General features: G+C 43.5%; 1 protein-coding gene across 1 annotated transcript in view; it reads right to left on the bottom strand.

The window, feature by feature from the left end:
* Positions 1 to 23,745, bottom strand: part of LOC135198582 (leucine-rich repeat and WD repeat-containing protein 1-like) — a 178,260-nt gene that overhangs the window by 108,027 nt on the left and 46,488 nt on the right. Inside the window, exon 3 of the mRNA XM_064226299.1 lies at positions 14,716 to 14,871. Coding sequence (XP_064082369.1) covers positions 14,716 to 14,871 — 156 coding nt within the window. The remainder of the gene's footprint in view (positions 1 to 14,715; positions 14,872 to 23,745) is intronic.

The raw sequence follows: 23,745 nt of genomic DNA, 5'->3' as shown, positions 1-23,745 counted from the left end.
CCCGATTCTTCCCAGATCCTCTTCAAGGGACGAGAACGATCCGCTGATCTCCATCCTCTTTTAGGTGAGGAATTCTCCGATGACGAAAAACATTCACGTAGAACGCTTTTTCTAATGCGTTCTCTGGCAGTCTGTGACGTTACAGATTCTGCCGAAGAGACGTCTGACTGGTGGGGATCCTCCATAACCTCCGTAAGGCTTGGGAGCTTGAAAGAGGTCTAGGCCTGGGAGCGTTGTGAAGCCAATCAGACGCCTCCTCCACTTCACTGGGGAAATTCACATCACTTTCCACAGCACTACTTTGCTTACCTTCTATGGCAGCCATTTTACGCTCCATTTTCATAAGCGCAGCTTTAAGGCTTGCTATCTCCGAAGCAGAGTCCGTAGGATCTGCATTCGGAGAAGGACCTGAAATATTACAAGGAGCGTTCATAATGTTAGAGGAGGGTACAATATTACTCACCAAACCACTTGAAGATTGAGAGCTAGGCTTGGTTTTGGAAGATGACTTCCTTAACCGCCGTCTTTCTCTAATTTCCTTAAATAAGAAGTTAGAGACTTCCACCCTTCAGCACTCAAACTCTCACATTCATGACAAGTGTTATCCATCGAGCATTCATACTTCCTGCATATTTTACATACAGTGTGAGGATCAACCGAAGCTTTCGGCATTCTCACCTTGCACCCTTCATTCACACACATTCTCACCACACTTCCAGAATCAGACATCATGATGAAAATTCCAAGCCAAAATCCAAATAACGATCCACAAAAGCGTATGCCAGTACAACGATCCAAATACGTCACCAAAGGGTCCAAAACGATGATCAATTGTATCCAAAAACGAAATCCAGCCGGAGATACCAACAACGATGTTGCCAGTATGGCCGACAGAAAAAATCTGATGGAAAACGGGAATGGGTTCCTATTCCTGCCACCCAGCGGCGGCGCGGTGGATCACCTGACCTACCTGTAGCGTGTGCGCGAAATTCGAAATTCTGTCGGCGCGACGGAGTCAATAGCTATGTATATATCTGACAGGTAAGTTGAATGTATAAAATAATTATTTTCAGCAGGGGAACAGTACACACAATCAACGACTAAAATCACAGCATGCTACGAGTTCCAGGTACAATTCCGAGGGTAGGATGGCCAACACAAAACGATATCCAACCATCTAGTGCTGTAATCAATTATCACCACTGTTGGCCTATAAAAGAAAGATAGCATGATTAAAAAAATAGATACTCCTCCCGCATCCAAGGGCACTGCCCTCCAAAATGAGAGATCCCTCAAACACCAACACCACATGCCACACCCTCTCTCTCCATCCAATAAGCTAGTGAAAGAACAAAAGAGAAGAGGAAATACCGAAAGAAAAACAAAGGATAAACCTCCGAACTTCCCTCAGTATTTTCCAAAGTGTAAGCATAAATTTCATATGAACACACTGTCTCGCCCTGACGTTAAAGGGCGAAAATATGTAATAGGGGTGTACACACCCTTGCCACCATCCCTTAACACCCAAAGTAGAAAGGTGGCTACAAAGGCTTTCACAAAAAGTGGGTTTGTCTATCAATTATTAAAGTCAATTAATTATTAATATCAAGCACAATATAAGTTCATTCAAAATAATAAAAGAAAAATCCCACCGCAAAAATCGTCATTAACAGCTAGTCAGCAAGAGCTCACAAACATACATCTTCATTGGAAGACAGCCAAAAGCAAAGTGGAGTGTTTACATCCAGGCAGGCGGGCCTATCTGCTTACCAGACGGTAGTTACTGCCTAATCACCTTGTTCAGGAATTTAACAGCCGTATTCCAGCCTACGCTGAAAGTAATTCCTAATGTAAAGTACCGAAGGATTGTATATCATGTAGGAGCGAACTTCTTCCCTAGACTACAGCCAAAATCAAATTGGAATGTTTACACCTGGTCGGGAGAGACTCCCAACTACCAGACAAGTAGTAAACTAATACTAAACCACCTAGTTTGAAAGTTCAGCGGCCATGTCCAGGCTTCACTTCAAGCAATTCCTATTGCAAAGGACCGAGGGTTTGTATGTTGTGCAGGAACAAATAAAGTTTTTTACTATAAACTTACCCAATAATTACTTAGCTAAGAGTTTCTACATGACAGCAACTTAAATTTTGAAACTTGCTGTAGTGATAGCCTTTTGTTCATGTAGGCGATGGACCCCCCAACTTTCAGATAGCCTTTTGTTTATGTAGGCGATGGACCTGCCAACTTCCACAGTAAAAGAGGAACAACTAAGCTAAGAGCTCAATTTGTTATATGCTCCAGTCCATAATAAGGGAGGGTGGGCTCCGTTCATAATTACTGGGTAAGTATATATAAAACTTTATTTTATCATAAAAACAACATTTCTATATAAGTAACTTAACCAGTAATTACTTAGCTGAATCCATCTTGTGGGTGAAGGGATTCCATGGACATATATTACCCCAAAAAAATTATAAACTTTTAATGAGATGAGAGCAGACTAAAAATAGGCTAGCATTGATAAAATGCTTGTTGTTCCTTACCTGGTGAGAGGGCTGCTGCAGGTAGATACTGGTTGGCACTCACCTCAACCATTTAGCAGTGTGGCAGTACAGCCAGGATCACCTCTACGGAAGTGGGTACTTCACAGTAAAGAAGTAGTCCAATTACTTGACAAAGTAAGGAGTAAGCTTTGCAACGCTGGATATATAGGATCGGCAACAAAGCAAAAGTTATAAACTTATATAACCCTACCCAGGGCGCAGTACCACATAAACATAACAACCAGACACTGTCACCATAACCACACAAAAAATTAAACCACAACCACACACTAAAATCTGGTGGGAACTCTAGGTACTCAGTACCCTCCAGGCTCCCTAGGCACTCAAACACCCTATTTCAAGGCAATTAGAAGAGGGATGGAAGACAAGCTTCCTACACTTCCTCTCTGAAGACTACGCCAGCCACAGTATGTCATCTGTAAAATTGAAACGAGAGAAAAATTATGCTTAAAAGCCATAGACATTACCTTTACCTTCAAGATGGGTAAAGTGTTTCTCCAATTTGGAAGTGAGCCTCCAAAATAAGGTCTCTTAAAAAGAATGACATAGCATTCCTAGACAAGGGCCTAGAAGGGTTTTTCTTGTAGATAATATATATAGGCCCTCGGGGGACAAGACTCTTTCCTCTTCCTCTGGGGCAAAGATATCTGAAAGATGGTAAAGGAGCAAGGGCAAGGCTGTGATGAATTCTTATTCTTTGCAAGAAAACATAGAATGAGAGAACAAATCACATTCCCATTGGAAAACCCCATTCTTGTCTATATCAAGTTCACTGACTCTTTTAGCTCTAGCCAGAGACACAAGAAAAATAGTCTTTTTCATCAGATCTTACAGTGAAGCATACCTCATAGGCTAAAAATGTGGAATCGAAAGCCACATAAGGACCACATCTAAGTTCCACTGGCATATCACTTCCTTCTTAATTCTGGACGTGTCGAAAAATCCAGTAAGGTCGGAGAGATCTTGATTACAGGATAATTCTAACTGTGTCGAAACACACAGCTGTGCATAGCTTTATAACCTCTTATAGTTGAAGAAGACAGTCCTTTGGTGGATATAAAGTAAAGAAGAGAATCCACTCATTGAGGGACAGTGGTATGAGATGAGACTCTTGTGTCTCTTACACCAAAGTCTGAACACTGCCCATTTTGCTTGATAGAGTCTGCTAGTAGTAGATTGTCTTCTACATTTATCAATCGCTTCCGCTGCAGCTCTTGAAAAACCTTTCACTCGCTTAAGTCTGCGGATAGTTGAAATCCTGAACTGGGGCTGTCTGAGCAGACTTGGAATTAATGGAAGGAGCCTTGGAAAGTTCACAGTGAGATTGAGAAGTTCCAGGAGCCATCCTGATGTTTAGGTGTGACTCTAACTTCCTCAAAACTTACCTTATCATCTCGAACGGAGGGAATGCGCAAACTTCCAGGTCGGACCAATTTTGCATCATGGCATCCATTGCCCAGGAAGAGGATCTGTACACAGTGAGCAAAAGAGAGGAAGGCAGTGATTTCTAGACATTGCAAACAAATCTGTTGTCGGCTCCCCCCACCCCCCACCCAATCCTTTCCAAAGGGCAACGCAGACCTGACAGTCCAGAGTCCATTCCATTAGGAGTATGTAGTACAGTGTTCCCCCTGTATTCAGGGGGGATTTGTAACAGACAAACCACCTCCCGTGAATAGCTAGAATTCACAAATATGTAGTTGAAACCCCTATAAACATGCATTTTATTAGTTAAAACTCAAGGAAAACCCACAAAAAATTTTTATACCTGTTTTTTATAGTTTTATCACAGAAGTAAATATGGTCCATAGAGAAATCCACAAAAACATGAGTCCGCGAATGCTGACAACGCGAATACGGGGGTTCTACTGTAATTGTCTTGATGGCTCAGGTCTTCTGGTAGCACATTGTATCTCCCTTGAATAAAACATGTCGCTAGCAGATCCTTGGCTATCTCACAGAGGAAGAGTGCGTGGGTTCCCCCATGCAGTCTGATGTATGCCAGCGCTGTAGTATTGCCTGCATTGATGGCCACCATGTTGTCGCAGACTTCCTCTGAAAAAAGTTGTAATCTCAGATGTATTACTTTTAAATCTCTCAAACTGATGTGAAGAATTCTCTCCTGTTGAGACCATACTCCCAAAACTTCCTTGTCCCCCAGGAAAGCTCCCCAACATATGTTCGACATGTCGGAAAAGAATCCTAGGTCGGGGTTCCTAAGAAATGACGACTTACCTTCCATCAACCTTTCTGCAGAACTCCACCAGTGCAGGTCTTCCTTGATTTCTTGAGTAATCTGAAAGCACGTCTTTGTCTATTTTCCAGTTCCAACAAATCCTCAGAAATAATTGTAGAGGCTTCATATGTAATCTTCCCGGCTTCACAAATTGTTCCATGGAAGCCAGAGTGCCCAGCAGACTTATCCAATGAGTGGCTGAAGACAACAAGATGGACAGGAACAGATTGACTTTCTTCAGGCAGTCCTCTACCCTTCTAGGTGACAGAAAAACCTGAAAAATATGAGCATCTTTCACCATCCCTAAATAGAGAATCTGTTGTGATGGAGTCAGCAGAGATTTATGTAGGTTCACTAACAAACTTAGATCCAGCATCATTAAAAGGGTCTCATGGTCCTTCATGCATTTTTCTTTCATGGGTGAACAGATCAGCCAATCGTCCAAGTACTATAGGGAAATATTGATCCCCACACTAAATGGAGTTACTTGGCTAACAGGGCAAGTACTCTGGTGAATACCTGTGGAGCTGTCAACAGTCCAAAGCATAATGCACAAAACTGGAACACTTGGTTCCCGAAGATGAACCTCAAATACTTCTATGAGTCCTGATGAATTGAACGCGGAAGTATGTGTACGTACATCTTTTACATCAAGGAAAATTATTCAGACCCCCTGAAGAATAGAAGCAAAGACAGACTGGAATTTTGTTGACCAAATGTAAAAATTTGATGTGCTCAGTGCTCACATCTAAGACCAGCCTCCATTCTCCTGTAGACTTGGGTATTAGCCGTTGTAGAAACCTTTGGAATCGACATATTCACCACTTCGATCACTCCTTTCTTGAGAAGGGATAACATTACTTTTGAGAGGGCTGAATGCTTCTCTGGTGATACAGAGTAAGTTGCCAATGCGATGGGAGTGCTAGTCAGTGGAGGCTTCTTTTTGAAGAGTATGGAGTATCCTTCTTCCAGTACTTTTATTACTCACTGCTTTGCCCATTTCGCATGCCATCTTTCCCCAAAAAAATGGAGTCTGGCCCCCCCGCCACATGAAGGACTGAGTCCTCACTTAAAGGCTGCTGGTTTTGAAGAGTATCTCATAATGGCATGTGAAGCGAAGTGAACAGTTTTCCTCAGTCTGGATTGTGACCTCTGTCTGCAGCCTCAAAAGGGCTGAGTCTGAATAGGAGAAGCTGTTGCCCACTCTCTACGGCATCTAGTAGACTGAGCGAGTAAATCCTGTCAATTTTTTGTCGAGATGTGAGACAATCTCCTCTACTGTAAAATGCGGAAAAAGATGAAGCTTATCAAGTGGCATATAGCATACTTCTGGAACAACACAACTCCCTTAGATGTAAAGGACTTAGATGTAAAGGACACACAAAGTTCCTTCTTCTTGAGAATTCCCATGGCGTGCAGGGAAGCAATCTCCATAGAGCTGTCTCTAACTGCTTTGTCTGCACAGGAGAGGGCACTACACCAATCCAAGGCAAATTCAAGAATCTTCTTGGCCAATATGCCTAGGGACCAGTCTAAAAACTAAGCACCTCAAAAGTTTTTGTAGGAGTTCTGAGTAAGTTGATTTTTGAGTAAGTGGTCCATTTCCCATGAAGAAAACATAATCTTTGCAGAAGAAAACGCCGATCTACTGGGCCAAATTAATTTAACTAGAAAAGTCTCCTTCGGAGGAGGCAGCCACTCCCAAGGAATGAGCTTCCCCAGTTTCATACCATCAATATATCCTGGCAGATAAAACAAGAAGGCAGAATACTAAAACATGGCTTGCCATGTCTCCTTTTCTCTGAGAGCTAATTCTCAACTTCACACATAGCTTTCCTGGATGAAAACAAGAGAACCATTTTAGGCAGTCTTAACGAGTCAGCTGGCTGGTCGCTCATCAAAAATGACGAAGCTGGAGAAGCAGGAGTAAATGGGGAGAAGAAATCAGGAAAACTTTGTAGCAAATAAAAAGCTAAAGATGCATAGGCTGAAGATGTGAAATCCTGGATGACATCTTCGTCCAACAAAATAGGCGACAGAAGGATCTGGAGCAGCCACTACCGATGAAGAAGAAGACTGTTTCTGGAGAGGCCCTAAAACAGGGTCTGTACCAGAAGACTGAGGTGGGCGGGGCATTCGGTGGCTGAAACCAACTCAAAAGGAACTGACGTTGAAACACTAGCACACACTACTGATGATGAATGATCGGGTGCCAGTGAACTCCCAACTGCTGTGAGGCACTTGGGCACCAACCCGAGACTGGACATTCAACTGCTAGCATGTGCTTGGCTCCTAATTGGTGCTCAGCTTCCACTAGATGCCCAGTGAAGTGCAGGCACTCTGCTACTGATAGGCAATTAATTGCTAATGGGCGCTAATCCATTTCAAGGCACTTGAAGAGGTAGGTGAGCACTCGCGTGAAGAAGAGTGCTTGGACAAATATCAGCATAATTGAAGGACACTAATTAAAGTCTGTGCCTTAGAGAATGATGCTCAGACAGTGAAAATCGATCAGGGGAAACCCTAGAACTTACATGAGGGTTGCAAGCTGTTGGGGGGTTCCCTAGTTCTCTTGCTGGAAATAGGAGACGATTCCTGAAAGTCAAACACTTCTTGAGAGGACGGAACTCACCTGAGAAGCACCACTGGTGCCCCTAAGAGGGACTAGACTCTCCCAAACTGGATGAGTGACAAAGACATATTTGAGGCACCTTTCCAACGGCTGCCTTTTGTTGTCACCTGGGACATCACAGTATGACTGAGGGGGCGACTATCTGTGGGCAAACCCCACCTACCTCCCTTGGGCCTCCAGTATGCCTTCTTCCGGGGCTAGGGGAGTATGGCAGTGACCTTTGCCTAGGAGTCAGTGGGACGGATAGCTACCTCCTCCACAATCACTTCACTTACATGGAGAAGTCAAAGTCTTCCATCTTTTTTCATCCCACTTTCTACACTCTTCACAAGTCAAGCAAATGGTACATATCTGACCTCCACATGTCGTACACATACTATGAGAATCGTAACATGCTTTAGTGAGTCTGGTATTACAGCCATTGCAGCAATACCAAAAACTCAAAGAGCTAGAATCTGTCATCAGTCACTAGCAAAAGTCAAAAGAAGGAAATATTCCTAAAACTGTCCAAAAACTTGTTTAATTCTGTAAATCTAACTAAATATCCAAAGCCAAGGGCTATCTAGACAAGGAATACTTCACCAAGGGAGAAAATCCAACAAATTCCAAACAAAGCTGCTGCTGTTAAAAAATAGCCGGCAGAAAACAAACTAAACTCTTGGCTGAGTTGTTCCTCTTTTATCCTGAAAGTCACCTACATAACCAAAAGGCTATCACTACTGCAAATTTCAAAATTTATGATGCCATTGAGTAGAAACTCTTAGCTAAATAATTACTGGGGAAGTTACTTATATATTATGAAAAATGATATTGTTATGATACAATAAAGTTTGTTCATACTTACCTGGCAGATATATATATAGCTGTATTTTCTGAAGTCCGACAGAAATTCAAAAACTTCCGGCACACACAGTGGTCGGCCAGGTGGTTAGTACCCATTCCCGCCGCTGGGAGGCGGGTATCAGGAACCATTCCCATTTTCTATTCATAATTTTTATTTCCACTGTCCCTGAGGGGAGGTGGGTGGGTACTTAATTATATATATCTGCCAGGTAAGTATGAACAAACTTTATTGTATCATAACAATATCATTTTGTTCATGAAACTTACCTGTCAGATATATATATAGCTGAATCCCACCGTTGGAGGTGGGAAGGGACAGAATAGAAGGATTTTGGGAAACAAATGCATGCAGATGATTTACATCTTGGTTCCACCTGTTAGCATTGCTGGCTTCGTGGTTATTGCCACGTAAGTCTGCTTGTGCTACTAGAGTTGCCAGCGAGGTAGAGACCTATATAGCTGGTGCACTCCAGATGATCTGTCAACAGGGGCGGGGCGAGACCACGACGTGACTAGACCATATTGACCATACCATGAGGGCTAAGAAGTAAAATAAATATATATATATATATATCACCACCTGACCAACCTAGCCAAAGTTAAGGTGTGTTAACTAAGGCTTAAGAGTTAAGAAGTCACCGTTGTCGGCGACTCAACTACTAAATTAAGAGCTCTTCCTAACCATTTTCTACAGGATAGGATGAGTGGTACTACTTGCCCCCAAGATTGTGTCTGCAGACACGTATGGCCCTAGCGAGCAGCAGATCTCATATGCCATCTTCACATCTCACAGGGAGTGTGAATTGAACACAGAGTTGCTTCGCTAAAACATGGTACTCAGGATGTTGCTGAGTGCCATGCTCTGTTGAAATGCTTCCGAGGCCGCGCCCTCACCTCGTGAGCATTCAAATCAAAAGATTTCAAATCTTTGTGCCAACACAATGAAGGAGCTTTTTTGAAAGAACTCCTTAACAATAAAGCCAGGGTGTTCTTCGATATGGGCAAGTCTGGTCTTTTCGGAACACTGCAGATTGTCCATACGACTTCGACTTTCTTGAGTTTTATGTAGATAAAACTTGAGAGACCTGACAGGGCACAGGACTCTCTCTGGCTCCTGCCCAATAACTTGTGCCATCCTTGATTCCAAGCTCCTGGCCCAAGAACAAGACGGGTTTCCATTCTTAGGCTACAACGGAAGGCTTAGAGAACGCACCGCCTTGGTTGTTTCTCTAATGCCAAAACTTCTGACGATGGCTGAAAAACCTCACTAACCCTCTTTGTCGTATCTAGGGTGGTTAGAAAAAGGCCTTCCTGATCACGTGCAAGAAGTTAACAGGTAGGAGATGTTCGAATGCTTTGACATCAAGAACTTCAGACTATGTCTAAGTTCCATATTGAAAGCTTCGATCTGGACATGCACAGTCAGTCAGTCTGTACTAAAGTCAGGTGACCGACCAGTTGACCAGTCAGACGAATCAAGGACAGCAAGGCTGTACCCTGAAGACCATAAGGCACTATTCTTCGCTGAAGGATGAGTGTCTGGACTGCCTGGGCGATTCAAGCTAAGCAAACCTTGGGGTATAAACGCAACCCAACGTCGTTAGCGAATCAACTCCTGAGCCACTCCTGACTCGAGCTTCTGGTGCCAGGAGAAAGGAGCGAGGAGCAAAAAGGCGATTCAGTCCCGAAGGACGAATGCCTGACAGTCCAACCTGGTCTCATGTTAACGATCATCGGGGGTGTGTAAACGCAACCGACTTCGTCAACAAGAAACTCAGGGCTACTATGTGTCTCCTGATCTCGCACGAGTGTCTGACTCCGAGAAAACAGGTGAGACAAAAAGTAGATGGTGAGCGAGTTTCGAGATTCCACAGAACTCAAAGATCGTGAAGGGCTTTGTTGTTTGACAGAAGCAAATCTCTGAGCCCAAAGGCCGTCAACAACATATTTGCGTATTCTTTAATAGTTGTGACTGCCAGCTTATCCCATTCTTCAAACGGAAAGGGAAGACGGCAATCTTATGCTGTCAACATCTCGATAGTCTGAACGTAGTCAGACTCAGAGCGGAGAGGTTATAGGTACCTTTCGTGTTAAAGTAGACCGACTCTCTCGGAAAAGGTCCTTGGAAGGACGTGACCTCTGTGAATCTAGGATCTTGAAGGCCAACATGGGGCGATTAGCATCATTGTCGCTCCCTGTGATGGTATAAATCATCTTATTATATTTCCTAAGTGTTTGAAAAAGGGGAAAAGAGACTAAACATCCATCCCTGTTCAATATCATAGCGAAGAGATGTATGAAAGGACGTCCCTAAAGTCTCCATAACTCTCACATACTTCTAAAGAAAGATTCCACTCGAAAGTCAGTATAGTTGCTGCCGTCGATCGAGACGATTCGTACGGACTTTTGCAATCCTGTAACGAACCTCTAGAGGATCGTTACATTCTACGCCTGTTGTTATAATAGGCTCTTTCTCGTAAACCCGAACAGGGACCGAGAGAAGATACTTCCTAAGATATGAGAGAGCTGTGGAAGATCAGAGTTGATATGGACCACTGGTTCCAAAAACTAGTTTCCAGGACTGGAGGGACGACAGAATTGCTTCCACTTCTTTCAGATTATGATCCAGGACATCTGAAACCCTCTCCAGATGTCCGGCACCTTCTTTCTATCACCTCAAGTGATACTTAACGCACCGAGAGATGTTCAGAATCATTCCTAGATCTTTAATAAAATTTCAGTTTCCCGGTAGGTAAAAACTGTAGAGGTCTGAATTGCAGTCTATTCAGGGAAACAACTTCTTTAGGAAGGAAATGGTCCCCAGCAAGCTCATCCATTCCCTCACACAGTATGTTTACTTCCCTAAAAAGGCTGCGCTTTGCCTAAGCAGGAGAGCATATAATAGTGAAATGTTGCGGTAGACTCGTAGTCCTATACCGTGCGGTAACGAGCACCGAAAGGAATAAGAGATATCTCTGAGAACATAGTAAGGCAAAACGAATGCAATGTTTATTCATTCATGTAAGAAATCCCCTCAATCTTAGGCTAAAGTCTGTGATTGTAGGGCGAGATACAGTTAGTCAGTCATCCCGCAGGAGAGAGAGAGACGTAACTGCCAGCACGAGATACGGTTAGTCAGTCAATCCCGCAGGAGAGAGAGACGTAACCTACAGCGCATGACAGCGAACGAGCTTGGTACTGCCTCGTTGGACTGGCGGAGAGGACAGTGACAGCAGCAGCTTACGATCGTCGTCTCTTAACTTTATGCCTGGGTTGCCAGCTACCCTATTCTACGAAGAAATAGGTCCGTAATTTTTAGCATAAAGAGACTCTCAAGCTGGTATATTTAAGCGAAACAGAAAACGCTAAATATATAGATGCGTTTGTGTCGTCATAACACTACCATACAACGGTAAAAGATAAATCGGAAACTCCTGGAAGGCTGCAGGGAGTAACGATTAAATGTCCTTAAAATAATAGACAATAGACCTCTCGGTTGCCATCCGAAGAGGTAACTACAGCAAGCGTATATGACTTGAACCAACCAGTAGTAAAATAACGCAAGGCAAAATATGATATTATATTGCAATAAAGTTTTTTCATACTTACCTGGCAGACATATATACTATAGCTGAATTCGGAAATACAGCTACATACATATCTGACAGGCAAGTTTCATAAACAAAACTCAAGAGAATTGAAGCGGACAGCTCAAGCTTCTTATGTTATTGGACATAAGCGTTCATTGACGTAGTCTACAAGTCTATTTCTTGTACGAGTCTGCGAATGATGAATGAGAGCTCTTCCGAATCTTGTCAATAAGAGCTTATCCGCTTACGCAATATAAAGTTAATGATGTTTGTCAATGAGAACTAACCCATTTACGGGACAAAGAGATATTTTGTCAATGAGGGGATACCCACTTACTTGACAAAACGATAGTATATTGTCAATGGGGGAAATTCACTGAATTGACAAAACGTAATCCAGGAAGTCGAGCATTTTATTTTCGATTCCCGTCTCAAACGAGGAAGGGGCAAGAATCCTGTTAAGAGACGGCTTACGACAGGTAGAACGACGATGTTCAATACGGCAGCGTAGTCCCGACTAGGAACTAACAAAATCTATCATCTGAAAAGCCCTTTCAGATGGGCTAAAAAGCTTGCAAAATTATCCTGGGAAGAGGAAGAAACTCTCCAACCAGCTTCCTCTCCCGTATCAAAATTTATTGGCAGTATGGCAAAGGAAGTCCTGTCTTGCGCTTTCCTGAAGAGCATCCTTTTGATGAGTGCCTTTGCAAGAATCCTACTGAACGTTGCCGAGAGTCCTGACGTGCAGGACGTCGAGCTTTACATAACCCATAGCTGCCTTACCGCAAAGTCTTGACTGCGGTAGAGCAAAAGAGATCTTTCCTTGAGCTTTCCATAACTCCATCCAATCCTGGACTTTACGAAAAGCAATATTACTGACAGAGACCTCTATAATTCACGAAACCCGTGGTCTTGCTGGGTTTCGAAAACGAAGTTGCCTTTTCACTTTAAGCTTCCTCCGAAGCACTGCTTACTTCACATTCTTCGCAGGCGATGTAGAAGGGATCACCGAAGTTAGGTAAAAAATCTTTAGGCCCAAATCAGCTTGAAGACTTCAACAGAAACGTTCAGCCAGGCGACACCACCTGGCGTGCGCACTCGGCGTCCACTGGCTAGCAGCGAGCACGCTCGGCGTCCACTGGCGAGCAGCGAGCACTCTCGGCGTCCACTGGTGCGCGCCGCTCGCGCTCGGTATCCACTGGCGTGCGCTCGCCGTCGGATCGTACTAACTGGTGCGCGCTTGGCGTGCACCCGCGCGCCTGGCGTCCATCCGAACGTCCCGTCTAAGCCGAGCGTCAAAAAAAAAAAAAAAAAAAAAAAAAAAAAAAAAAAAAAAGTGCAGAAAAGCGTCACGCTCCTGACAGGCGTCAATGCAAGCGAAACTGCCTTCAGGGAAGAGCATTAGACATCTCGTAGAGAAAACCGACTGCACGCAGCAGTCCTCAGGTGAAGGGTTGATCGTGTGAGAATACGCGGGGCGAGGGAACGCCTTCTTATTCTCACAGCAACAAAGCTAGGACGTCCGCGCTCAAAAGCGTCCTGCTAATATGACTTGCTTTCCCTTTTCTCGGTGGAAAGACGTGTACACGAGTTCAGGCGACGTTCGCCTTCTTACTTCTCACTGCAACGCATGACGAGAGAGAGAGGAGAGGACGTGAAACGTCCTCTTCTATAAAGCTTCTATTTAGAGGGCGCGAGTCCTTCCGAAAGCTCCAAACCCTGCGCAGGGAGGACGCTTCGGAGGACGAGAAGCAATCCTTCAGGATTCGTGCACGCACTTTGGCAGCCTGGGAGTAACTTCAGGTCTGCCGAAGGCACGTCAGATCGGTGGAGTTCCTCGTAACCCTCCTTCGGCTTTCGAACATGCTCTCTCCCTGTTCCTGGGAGTCAAGCAGAGGTCCCGGCCTAGAGGCGAAATAAGGCCGATCTGACGCACCCTCCACTACACAAGGGGCACTGTCACTGCACTTAGCCACTTCACTTTTGCTCTCCAAAGCCAGCACTTTCGATTCTAAGTTACGAATCGATAGAGTATCAGAGAAAGGTCAATACCCTCTACAGAAACTGTTTAGATCCCGAAGGCAACATTACAGGGTTAGGAGTAACAACTACAGAAGTAGCACTCTTCACCACAATGATAGGAGAGCGAGCACCTTAGATTCCAAGATACAGATGGAATCTATAACGTAAAGGGCATTACCTCACGAGACATATTTATAGCCCGTAGGCCATACTACAGGGTTAGGAAAACAAAATAAAGTCTACAGGTAGGTTAGCCTACCCTGACTTTGTTTACTGATTAATTGCGTACATACGAATCATACGTCTTCCTTACGGAATTAGACAAAGTCTCACACTCCTTACATGACAAATCTCAACAAAGAAGCAAGACACATAGCCCTCGTGCATATCGAGTGCGGAACTACCGAAGCTTTCGGTAGCCACACCCTATCTTAGCAGACAACACCCTCTGAAACTAGCCTAACTAGATTCAGATATACAAAAATGAATCATATTCAAAACAATTTAAGATAGCGTATGCCTAGCCACAAATCCAAGTCAATAAATCAAAAGACAATTAGGATATTTAGCGGCCATGAAGTTTCCAAAATCCTAAGACGGAGGTACTGAAAACAGGTGTTTCCAGCAACGGCGACAGAAAAATTATGAATAGAAAATGGGAATGGTTCCTGATACCCGCCTCCCAGCGGCGGGAATGGGTACTAACCACCTGGCCGACCACTGTGTGTGCCGGAAGTTTTTGAATTTCTGTCGGACTTCAGAAAATACAGCTATATATATATCTGACAGGTAAGTTTCATGAACAAAATATAATGTTTTCTAACCTGAGTTTGAACATCAGCAGGATCATTATTTTTTGAGTGAGTTCTCAAAAAGTACATAGGCTGATAGGAAGGGGTACCGTCAATACTTTCTACTGGAGGTTCGGTAAACTTATAACAGTCATCAACTTTATAACTAATCTTGGGTAGTGCTAGCCCCTGAAATAAGAAATAAATAATGATTAGTACGTATACACAAAAAAAATAAGATTTAAATTGGTAGTGTTAGCCCCTGAAAATAAGGAAGTATACAAACAAAAATGGTATTTTTTATAATCAAATTAGATTTTGTATATACTTACTAAGTAATGATATAGCTAAAAGCTAAAAAGTACTGGCAGCTAAAAATACCATTTTTGTATATGTAACTTACTAAGTAATTACATAGCTGATTCCCACATGGGATACATGGACTGCAGTGGTCCCCCTGTATTCTATTCGCGAATACTTGGAACCCCTATAAAAACAATGAAAACAGCCTATTTTGTTAGTTAAAACTCAAGAAAAACCCACAAAAATTTTTATACTTTTTTTTAATAGTTTTATCACAAAAAAAAATGTATTTTATGATGAAATTGATAAAAGAACCAGGAATTTGTGATATTTCTCATAGAAAAATACAGCGAATATGCGAATGCCCCACGAATAATGTGGGGAAACGTTCCCGAGAGAAATCCGCAAATGTGTGAGTCCTGAATACGGGAAGTCCACTGTATTCTATCCCCAAACAATGTTAATAAAAACATGAAATGAGAAAGAAATTTCTGCTAACGCTCTCAGAGTGTTTGCTATTTCCTTACCTGTTAAGAGGGCAGCAGTATCCTGATACTGCCTCTGGTATCACGCTCATCTTAACCAGTAGAGACGGGCAGTATAGCTACGGGTCGTCTACTACATAAGTGGGAGCCTCATAGCGGAGGATATTTCTGAATGCTAATGAGGACTAACAAACAGATGCCCCTGCCCAGGGCACAGCACCAATACAATAACCAGAGAAAAAGAACACCTTCACCTACACTTTTAAATACAGTACCATGCCAGTCAACGATAGAGGTCCCAAGGTATTGCAAACTTTATACATCATTTCTACATCCCGAAAATGACAAGCAGCAAACACCAACTTGCATTTCCAGTAAGTCGTTTCAAAAATGGAAGAGAAAGATTGTATCTGAAAGTCAACAAAGTCACTATTGATCTGACTTCGTGTGCCTTTACTTTCACTAATCTGCAACCCTAGAATTCTTGACAGACTCCTAAATCTAAAGGATCAAGGCCATGGTTTAGCTGCATTCTCGTTTTTGGCAAAAAAAACCTAACGTGAGAGAACATATTGTGTCGCATGCCACAAAACCAACTCTTTTGTCCATGGCTAGTATTTCACTAACTCTTCTTGCTGTTGCAAGAGCCACTAAGATTAGTTTTCTTCGTCAAATTACATAAAGAGGCTGAATCTATGGGTTCAAACTGAGAACTAGCGAGCCACTTTAGCACTGTCTAAATTTCATGAGACAAGTTCCATGTTTCTCTTCTTCATATCAAAGGATCTAATTAAGTCCAAAATATCTTGATTTGCAGATAAATCAATACCTCCTGAACACCGAGGCAAACATCACTCTGTATCCTTTTACGGTAGAAGATACAGTGGATCCCCCCCCCCCCAAGATTCGCAGTGACACATTTGCGGATTTTTCTCTGGACCATATCTACCCATTATTCGCAGGAAATCTGCCTATTCACAGTATATTTCTATGAGAAATATCCAGAAATTCCTGGGTTTTTTTTTTATCAATTTCATCATAAAATGCACTTTTTAGGAAAAAACTATTGAAAAAACCAGGTATAAAAATTTTTATTGGGTTTTCCTTGAGTTGTACTTACCAAAATAGGCCGTTTTCAGCATTTTTATAGGGGTTCCAGCTATTCGCAGATTCTAACTATTCGCAAGGGGGTCTGGTACACATCCCCCACGAAAACAGGGGGACCACTGTAATCCTTTTGTTTCCTTCAAGAATAGAAGGAAGTCCCCAATCTCTGTTAAAGATGTTTTAGTAAAAGAGATTCTATTGCTTTTGCACCAGTTTCGGAATATTGTCCACTTGCTTTGCTATACGTCAGATGACAACTTACGACTGCTTTTGGAAATAGCTTCTGAAGCCTGTCTCGAAAACCCTTTTGCTCTGAGGAGCCATTCCATAGTTTGTACCCTGTCAGAGCCAAAGAAGACAACTTTTGATGAAAGCAGTTGAAATGGGGCTGTCTGAGGAGTTTTCTCTTTTGAGGTAGAAGTCTTGGAAAGTCTACCAGTAGACTTATTAGTTCTGAGAACCATTCCCTCTGTGGCCAAAATGGTATTATCAGGATCATTGTTATGTTTTGTTGACGATGGAACTTGTTCAATAGTTCCATGATCATTGTAAATGGGGGAAAAGCACAGAGAAACTTGTCGGACCAATCAAGTAGCATGGCATCTGTTGCCCATGCTCAAGTATCTGGAATTGGGGAGCAAAAAAGCAGAGGTCGAAAGTTTTTGACGTCACAAATAGGTCCAACATCGGTGTCCCCCAAAGTTTCCCTAGATCTAGAAATACCAGTGGATCTAAGGTCAATTCTGTCTGAATGACTTGGTTCCTGCGGCTCAGCTGGTCCGCCAAGACATTCATTATTCCCTGAAAAAATTTGGTGATCAATGAAGTCAGATTTTGTTTCGCCCATACGAGGAGGTCTCTTGCCACCTTGCAGAGGGAGAAAGAGCATGTTCCTCCTTGTTTGCTTATGTAAGCTAGATTTCTTTGTTTCCTAAGAGAGCTCCCCAACCCAGATCCAATGCGTCAGAATAGAAGTTTAGGTCTGGGTTCTGAGGAAAAGAGACACTTCCCCTTCTAGTAACCTGTCCCTTGATTTCCACCAATGCAGGTGTTTCTTGAATTCCTGGGTGATCAGAAACTTGAATGAGTCAGGATGTCTTTTTCTGTTCCATTTGTCTCTTACGTAGAATTGAAGAACTCTTAGATAAAGTCTCCCTAGGGAGACAAACTGCTCTATTGAGGTCAACACCCCCGGGAGACTCATCCACCCGCTGGTGTTGCAATACTGAAGATTCAGGTATTCGTCTACATTCTGCAGAGATGACTCCACTCTCTTCGGGGAGGGAAAAGCCCTAAAACGAAGAGAGTTGAGAGTTAATTCAAAATAAACTATAAAGGAGTCATCTGTGCTTTTTGGTGATTTATTACTAAACCTAGTTCGTGTGCAAGTAGAAGTGTTTTCCAAAGGTACTCCGTACAGTGTTCCTTCGACTTTGCTAGAAGAAACCAGATGTCCAAGTAGAATGCTATGTTTATTCCCATTAGATGAAGCCAACCTGCTAAGGAAGCAAGGATGTGTGTGAATACTTGCGGGCCTTTGAAAGTCGAAAGCACAGTGCCCAAAACTGAAACACTTCGTCCCGAAACAAAACTCTTAGAAACTTTCAGGAGTTTGGATGGATTAGTACGTGGAAGTAAGTGTCTTGAAGGTCTATTGATACCACCCAATCCTCCTGACAGATGGATGCTAAAATCAAACATGTTGTTTTCATTTTGAATTTCGTCTTTTGGATGAAAACATTCAAGCTGCTTACGCCCAAAACTGGTCTCCATCCTCCTGATGACTTCGGCACTACAAAGAGGCAATTGTAGAACCCCTCTGACTCTTGATCTGGGACTACTTCTATTGCTTCTTTCTCAAGAAGTAAGGACACCTCCTTGAGAGCCAAAAATCTCTGTGAATTCTTGGAGTAAGCGATTAAGGTGACCAGCCTCTTGGCTAAGGGAGGAAGTTTCCAGAAATGGAATATTGTAGCTGTGTCTTAATACTTCCATCACCCATTGCTCTGCTCCTCTCCAGTTCTACTTCTCCCAATACTGAAGGAGTCTCGAACCTACTTTTATATGGATGTCATTGTGCTCACTTTTTGGAAGGTTTTCTTGTGAATTTCTTAATGGTCCTCGCGAGAACCGTACATGGCTCGGGTTCTGGCAGAAGATCTTTGACCCCTTCCTCGAAAGAAATAGGCTGTCTGGACGACTTTGTTAGTAAATCCTGTGTTGACTTCTTTTGTGGAAACAGGCCTTCTCCCAATCAGGTGAAAACAAAAGGCCAATCTCTGAATTGATGTCACTCCTTTAGTGGTAAAAGAACAACATAACTCCCTCCTCTTAAAGAACAACATAACTCCCTTTTCTTCAAATTCCGAAGAAAATGGTCCAGTTCAGCCGATGAGAACATGGTCTTGGCTGCAGAAAAGGCTGACCTCTATGAGACTGGAGAAGTCCCCTTGGGAGGAGGCAGCCACACCCAAGGAAGGAACTTCTCCTGTCATGTAGTATGAATACCTTCTCTTCAAAAGATGGAGAAGCTCGAAAAGTCCGAGAGTTGATCAGGATCCCCAAATAGAGAACACTGAGTGGGATACAATTGAGACTTTTGTAGGCTCAATAACAAACCTAGTTCCTGTGCTATATGTAGAGTTTTCTACAAGTCCTCCACACAGCTCTCCTTTGTAGGAGAACAAAGAAGCCAATTGTACAAGTAGAGTGAGATCATGAATCCCACTAGATGTAGCCAACCTGGGAGGGGAGGGAGTACCCAAGTAAATATCTGTGGGGCAGTTGAAACACCAAAACATAGTGCTTTGTACTGAAATACCTGATCTTGATGCACAAACCTGAGGTACTTCCTTGAATCTGTGTGGATGGAAACGTGGATGTATGCATCTTGCATGTTCAGTGAGACTATCCAGTCTCCTTGACAGCGGACGCAAGGACGGACTACATAGTCTCCATGCTGAACTTGATCTTCTCTATGAAGAAATTCAAAGCATTTACATCTAGCACAGGTCTACACACTCCTGGCGCCTTTGGTACTACAAAGAGATGGTTTTAGAAGCCCTTTGATCCGATGTTCTTGACTACCTCTATGCCTCCCTTGCTGACGAGAGAGAAGACTTCGTTTGAGAGGCCTGACTGTTTCTCCGAGCAGATGGAGTAAACCATCAAGACAACGGGAGTGCTGGACAAGGGTGGCCTCTTCTTGAAGGGGACTGAATAACCTTTCCTCAGAACTCTCACTACCCACTGATCTGCCCCTCTTTTGCGCCATTCCTCCCAGAAGGCAAGAAGCCTGGCCCAAACTAGAGCATAAAGGACGTGGCTCTCCCTTGCGATAGGCCGACTTCATGGAGGACTTCTCAATTGCTCTAGACTCCTAGAGGTAAACCCAAATGAGCTCTGGGGTCGGAACTAAAACCTCTGTCTGGACCCATGAAAGAGTTGTGGCTGGATTTCGTTGAGACAGCAGGCCAATCCCTTTGTCGCCTAATAGATTGGGTTAACAAGTCTTGAGTGTCAAGTGGGAATAAGTAGTGCTTGTCTAAAAGGGAGAACAGAAGTGCCAACTTCTGTGAGGCTGTTATGCCCTTAGAAGTGAAAGAAACCCAAAGTTCACTTTTCTTGAGCATTCCCATAGCATAAAGGCTAGTCAACTCGTGTAAACCGTCCCTTACTACTTCATCAGCACAAGAAAGAAAATTAATGAAGTCCACAGCACAATCTTCTGGGAGAGAGCGATCGTGGTGTTTCTTAACCAGAGCTCCAACACACCGATCAAGAAAACATAATACGTACTTCAAAAGACCTGAAAAGGCTCTTCAACAAGTGATCCATTTTAAAGGACAAGAAGAAAACCTTCGCAGAAGAGAGAGCAGACCTGTGACCTGTATCAGCAAGTCCTGAGAAGTCTCCCTGTGAGGAGCCAGACACACCCAGGGAAGGCGCTTCTCACGTCATGTAAGACCAGTAACATCTCCGAGCCAGGCAGAATACTAATACATGCTTTACCCTGCTCTCTCTTCTCAAAAAGCCAGTTTTCCACTTCTAGCAAAGCCTTCTTTGACAACAAAGAAAGGACCATCTTAGGAGGCTTGAAGGAGTCCGACGGCTGGCTCCTCATCATAAAAGATGAAGCTGGAGAAGCAGGTGATGCGAGTGAGAAAAAACCCAGAAGTTATCCAATAAAAACCTACACAAAGAATAATAAGGTACTATAGGTGTCTTGGCCTGATCAGTCCACATCATCTAAAGAAATAGGAGATAATGAAGGATCTGCAGATGGCACTGGAGGAGCAGAAGGTTTCTGAAGAACAGGCAAAATATTGTCTAGTTAGCACTGCAATGGAACCAAGGGTCTACGCCAGTTCCAGGGCAATTGGTTGGTTCAGGGCACTCGATCACTTCATGCAGCTAAGTCACGACAGGGCGCCTGACTGTACCAAGGTGCTCAGGTGCTTCAGGCCGCTTGGGAGATACAGTGCACTCATCCCAAGAAAAGCGAGTGGCAAACAAGGAGCGTCAGGCAAAACAGGGCGATTGGCCACAGCAGGGCACTTAACTGAAATAGGACACTTAGAGCGAGACCGAGAACACTCATCAGAAACAGGGCGCTTGGAGCCCGAGGAATGTCTCTGAGGAGAAGCAGAATGCCTAGGCATCCTACTCCGCTGTCCCAGAGAGGAAACATTCAGGACTGTCCCACTTGCTGCAAGAAGGTTGAGGGCTCAATGAAGGCACCCATCACCTTTTGCTGAGCAGCAGAGGAGACTGATCCCTGAAAGAGGACATTCTCTTCAGCGGGCATGACTCATCAGCGAAACGCCACTGGCGCCTCTTGCTCGGAGAGGAGTCTCCCAAACTAGAGGAAAGTTGGGTCACTTCCAAGATGTCTTTCCAACAGCTGTCTCCCATCTCAACATGGGATTCAACAGGTTAGACTGAGGGGGCAGCTGCCCGTGGGCAGACCTCACTGACCTCCCTTGGGCCTCTGGTATGCCTCCTCCCTGGTATAGGAGAGTATGGCAGGAACCTTGGGCCAGGAGAATCAGTGGGACAAGCAGCCACGTCATCCACTCTCACTACACTTGCACTTTCACTGTGTTCAAGTTTGTCCATAATGACTCACACAGATGTCCCTATTTGGGCCACTGTATTAACCACTCTATTCAACTTCTGGTCAAACTTACATTCAAGGCTGGCAAAGCAATTGGGTTCAGAAGTATGGGATCAAGGAGAAATAAGTGGTCTTGGAAAATGAACTGATACAGGAGAAACAAGATTAATCAAAAGGGAAGACACAGTAATATCCTTACTACCAGCAAGAGGAGTTAAAGCCTGACTAGATGCTAGTTTACTACTGCCTTTAGCAGCTACCTTCCTCTTAGTCTCTTTCTAGTTTTGCCAAAACGAGAGGCTAGTCTTCCACTTCTGTTCAGTCCAATCTACACTTGTCACAAGTCAGATTAAAACTAAAAACCTGCCCCCTGCAATTCGCGCAAATGGCATGGGAATCGTCAGTTTAGTCGTCCAGGTATTGCAACCTTTGCTACAATACCAGAAACTAGAAGTGTTTGTGTCAGACATAACTAACTAGCTAAAAAAAATCACAAATCATAATTGTCCAGAAATGAGAATAACTACTTAATAATGCTGAAAAATCACAATTTTTGGAAGTAAATTGTATTTTTCCTAACTATACAAACCTGAGGTCCTTTACATAAGGAATTACTTTCGGCATAGCTGGAATTACGCCGTTAAATTCTTGAACAAGGTGGTTAGGCAGTAGCTACCGTGTGGCAGGCGGGTAGGCTAGCCTGCCCGGATGTAAACACACTTCTTTGCCTTTCGGCCCAGGTTCATAAATGAGGGGTGGCATGATGTGGGCATTAATGTAAAGGACCTCAGGTTTTGTATAGTTAGGAGAAATACAATTTACTTCCAAAAATTGTGATTTGTTCCTATACGACTTACAAACCCTCGGTACTTTACATAAGGAAGACTCACTGATTGGTGGGAGGAATATGAGTGAGCCTCTAGAACTGACTGAAGTTCTACACACCTAGTCTACTCCTCCTGGTCGTAAGAGTGAGGAGGAGTGCCCTACCTCTGACAACTTGATCTGAGTATAGGAGCTGCATGATCAAGAGTCAGACTTCTGGGCCTTTTCCAAATGAGTGAGAAATCGTAACTCATCAGAAAATGGGCTGTGAAGAATATTTTGGGTCAGAGGCATTAATGCAAAGTTCTGGGAAGGGTTTACATGATTGCCAGTCTCCTTCCTCCCCTTGCTAGAGGAAGGAGAGGGATTCCTTCTATGATTCTGATAAGAAACATAAAAATGACATTGTTATGATACAATAAAGTTTCATACATACTTACCTGGCAGATATATACATAGCTATCGACTCCGTCGTCCCCGACAGAAATTCAAATTTCGCGGCACTCGCTACAGGTAGTCAGGTGATCTACCGCCCTGCTTCTGGGTGGCAGGACTAGGAACTATTCCGTTTTCTAACCAGATTCTCTCTTCCACCTGTCTCCTGCGGGAGGCCGGGTGGGTCTTCAATTGTATATATCTGCCAGGTAAGTATGTATGAAACGTTATTGTATCATAACAATGTCATTTTCATACATTCAACTTACCTGTCAGATATATACATAGCTGATTGACACCCTTTGGTGGAGGGCAAGAGACAGCTAACTAACTGACTAGACAGGTAAACAACATATGTTGTAGGTATAAATAAACCTTAGTTCCTACCTTCTTAGATGGAAGACTTCGTGGCTACTGCACAGGAGTCTGCTTCATCTCAGAGCCACTTAGCGAGATAGTGTCTGTGGCCAAGAGTTCTTGTGATCTGTCCGATGGGGTCTCTTCCCACTTACTCGACAGAACCCTAACTGGCGTTTGTCAATGGGGAGCACATCGCTTATATGACAACACGCATTTATTTAAGGAGCACACAACCATCCCGATCACCCGATCCTAACCCGTGTTAGTTCTAAGATTGCCCAGAGTTATCCCACAACTCTTAGCAAACAACCACAACTCGAAATTCATACATACAAAAATTAAAAGTTTGTACCCCTCTAATAGTCAGATGTCACTCGATTTTCAAATGAAGCGAAGTGAAGGCCGCTTGTGCGACAACTGACACTCCCATAC

Source organism: Macrobrachium nipponense, chromosome 22, assembly GCF_015104395.2.
Source record: "Macrobrachium nipponense isolate FS-2020 chromosome 22, ASM1510439v2, whole genome shotgun sequence".
Taxonomy (NCBI): domain Eukaryota; kingdom Metazoa; phylum Arthropoda; class Malacostraca; order Decapoda; family Palaemonidae; genus Macrobrachium; species Macrobrachium nipponense.
This window is presented reverse-complemented; position numbering and strand designations above follow the sequence as displayed.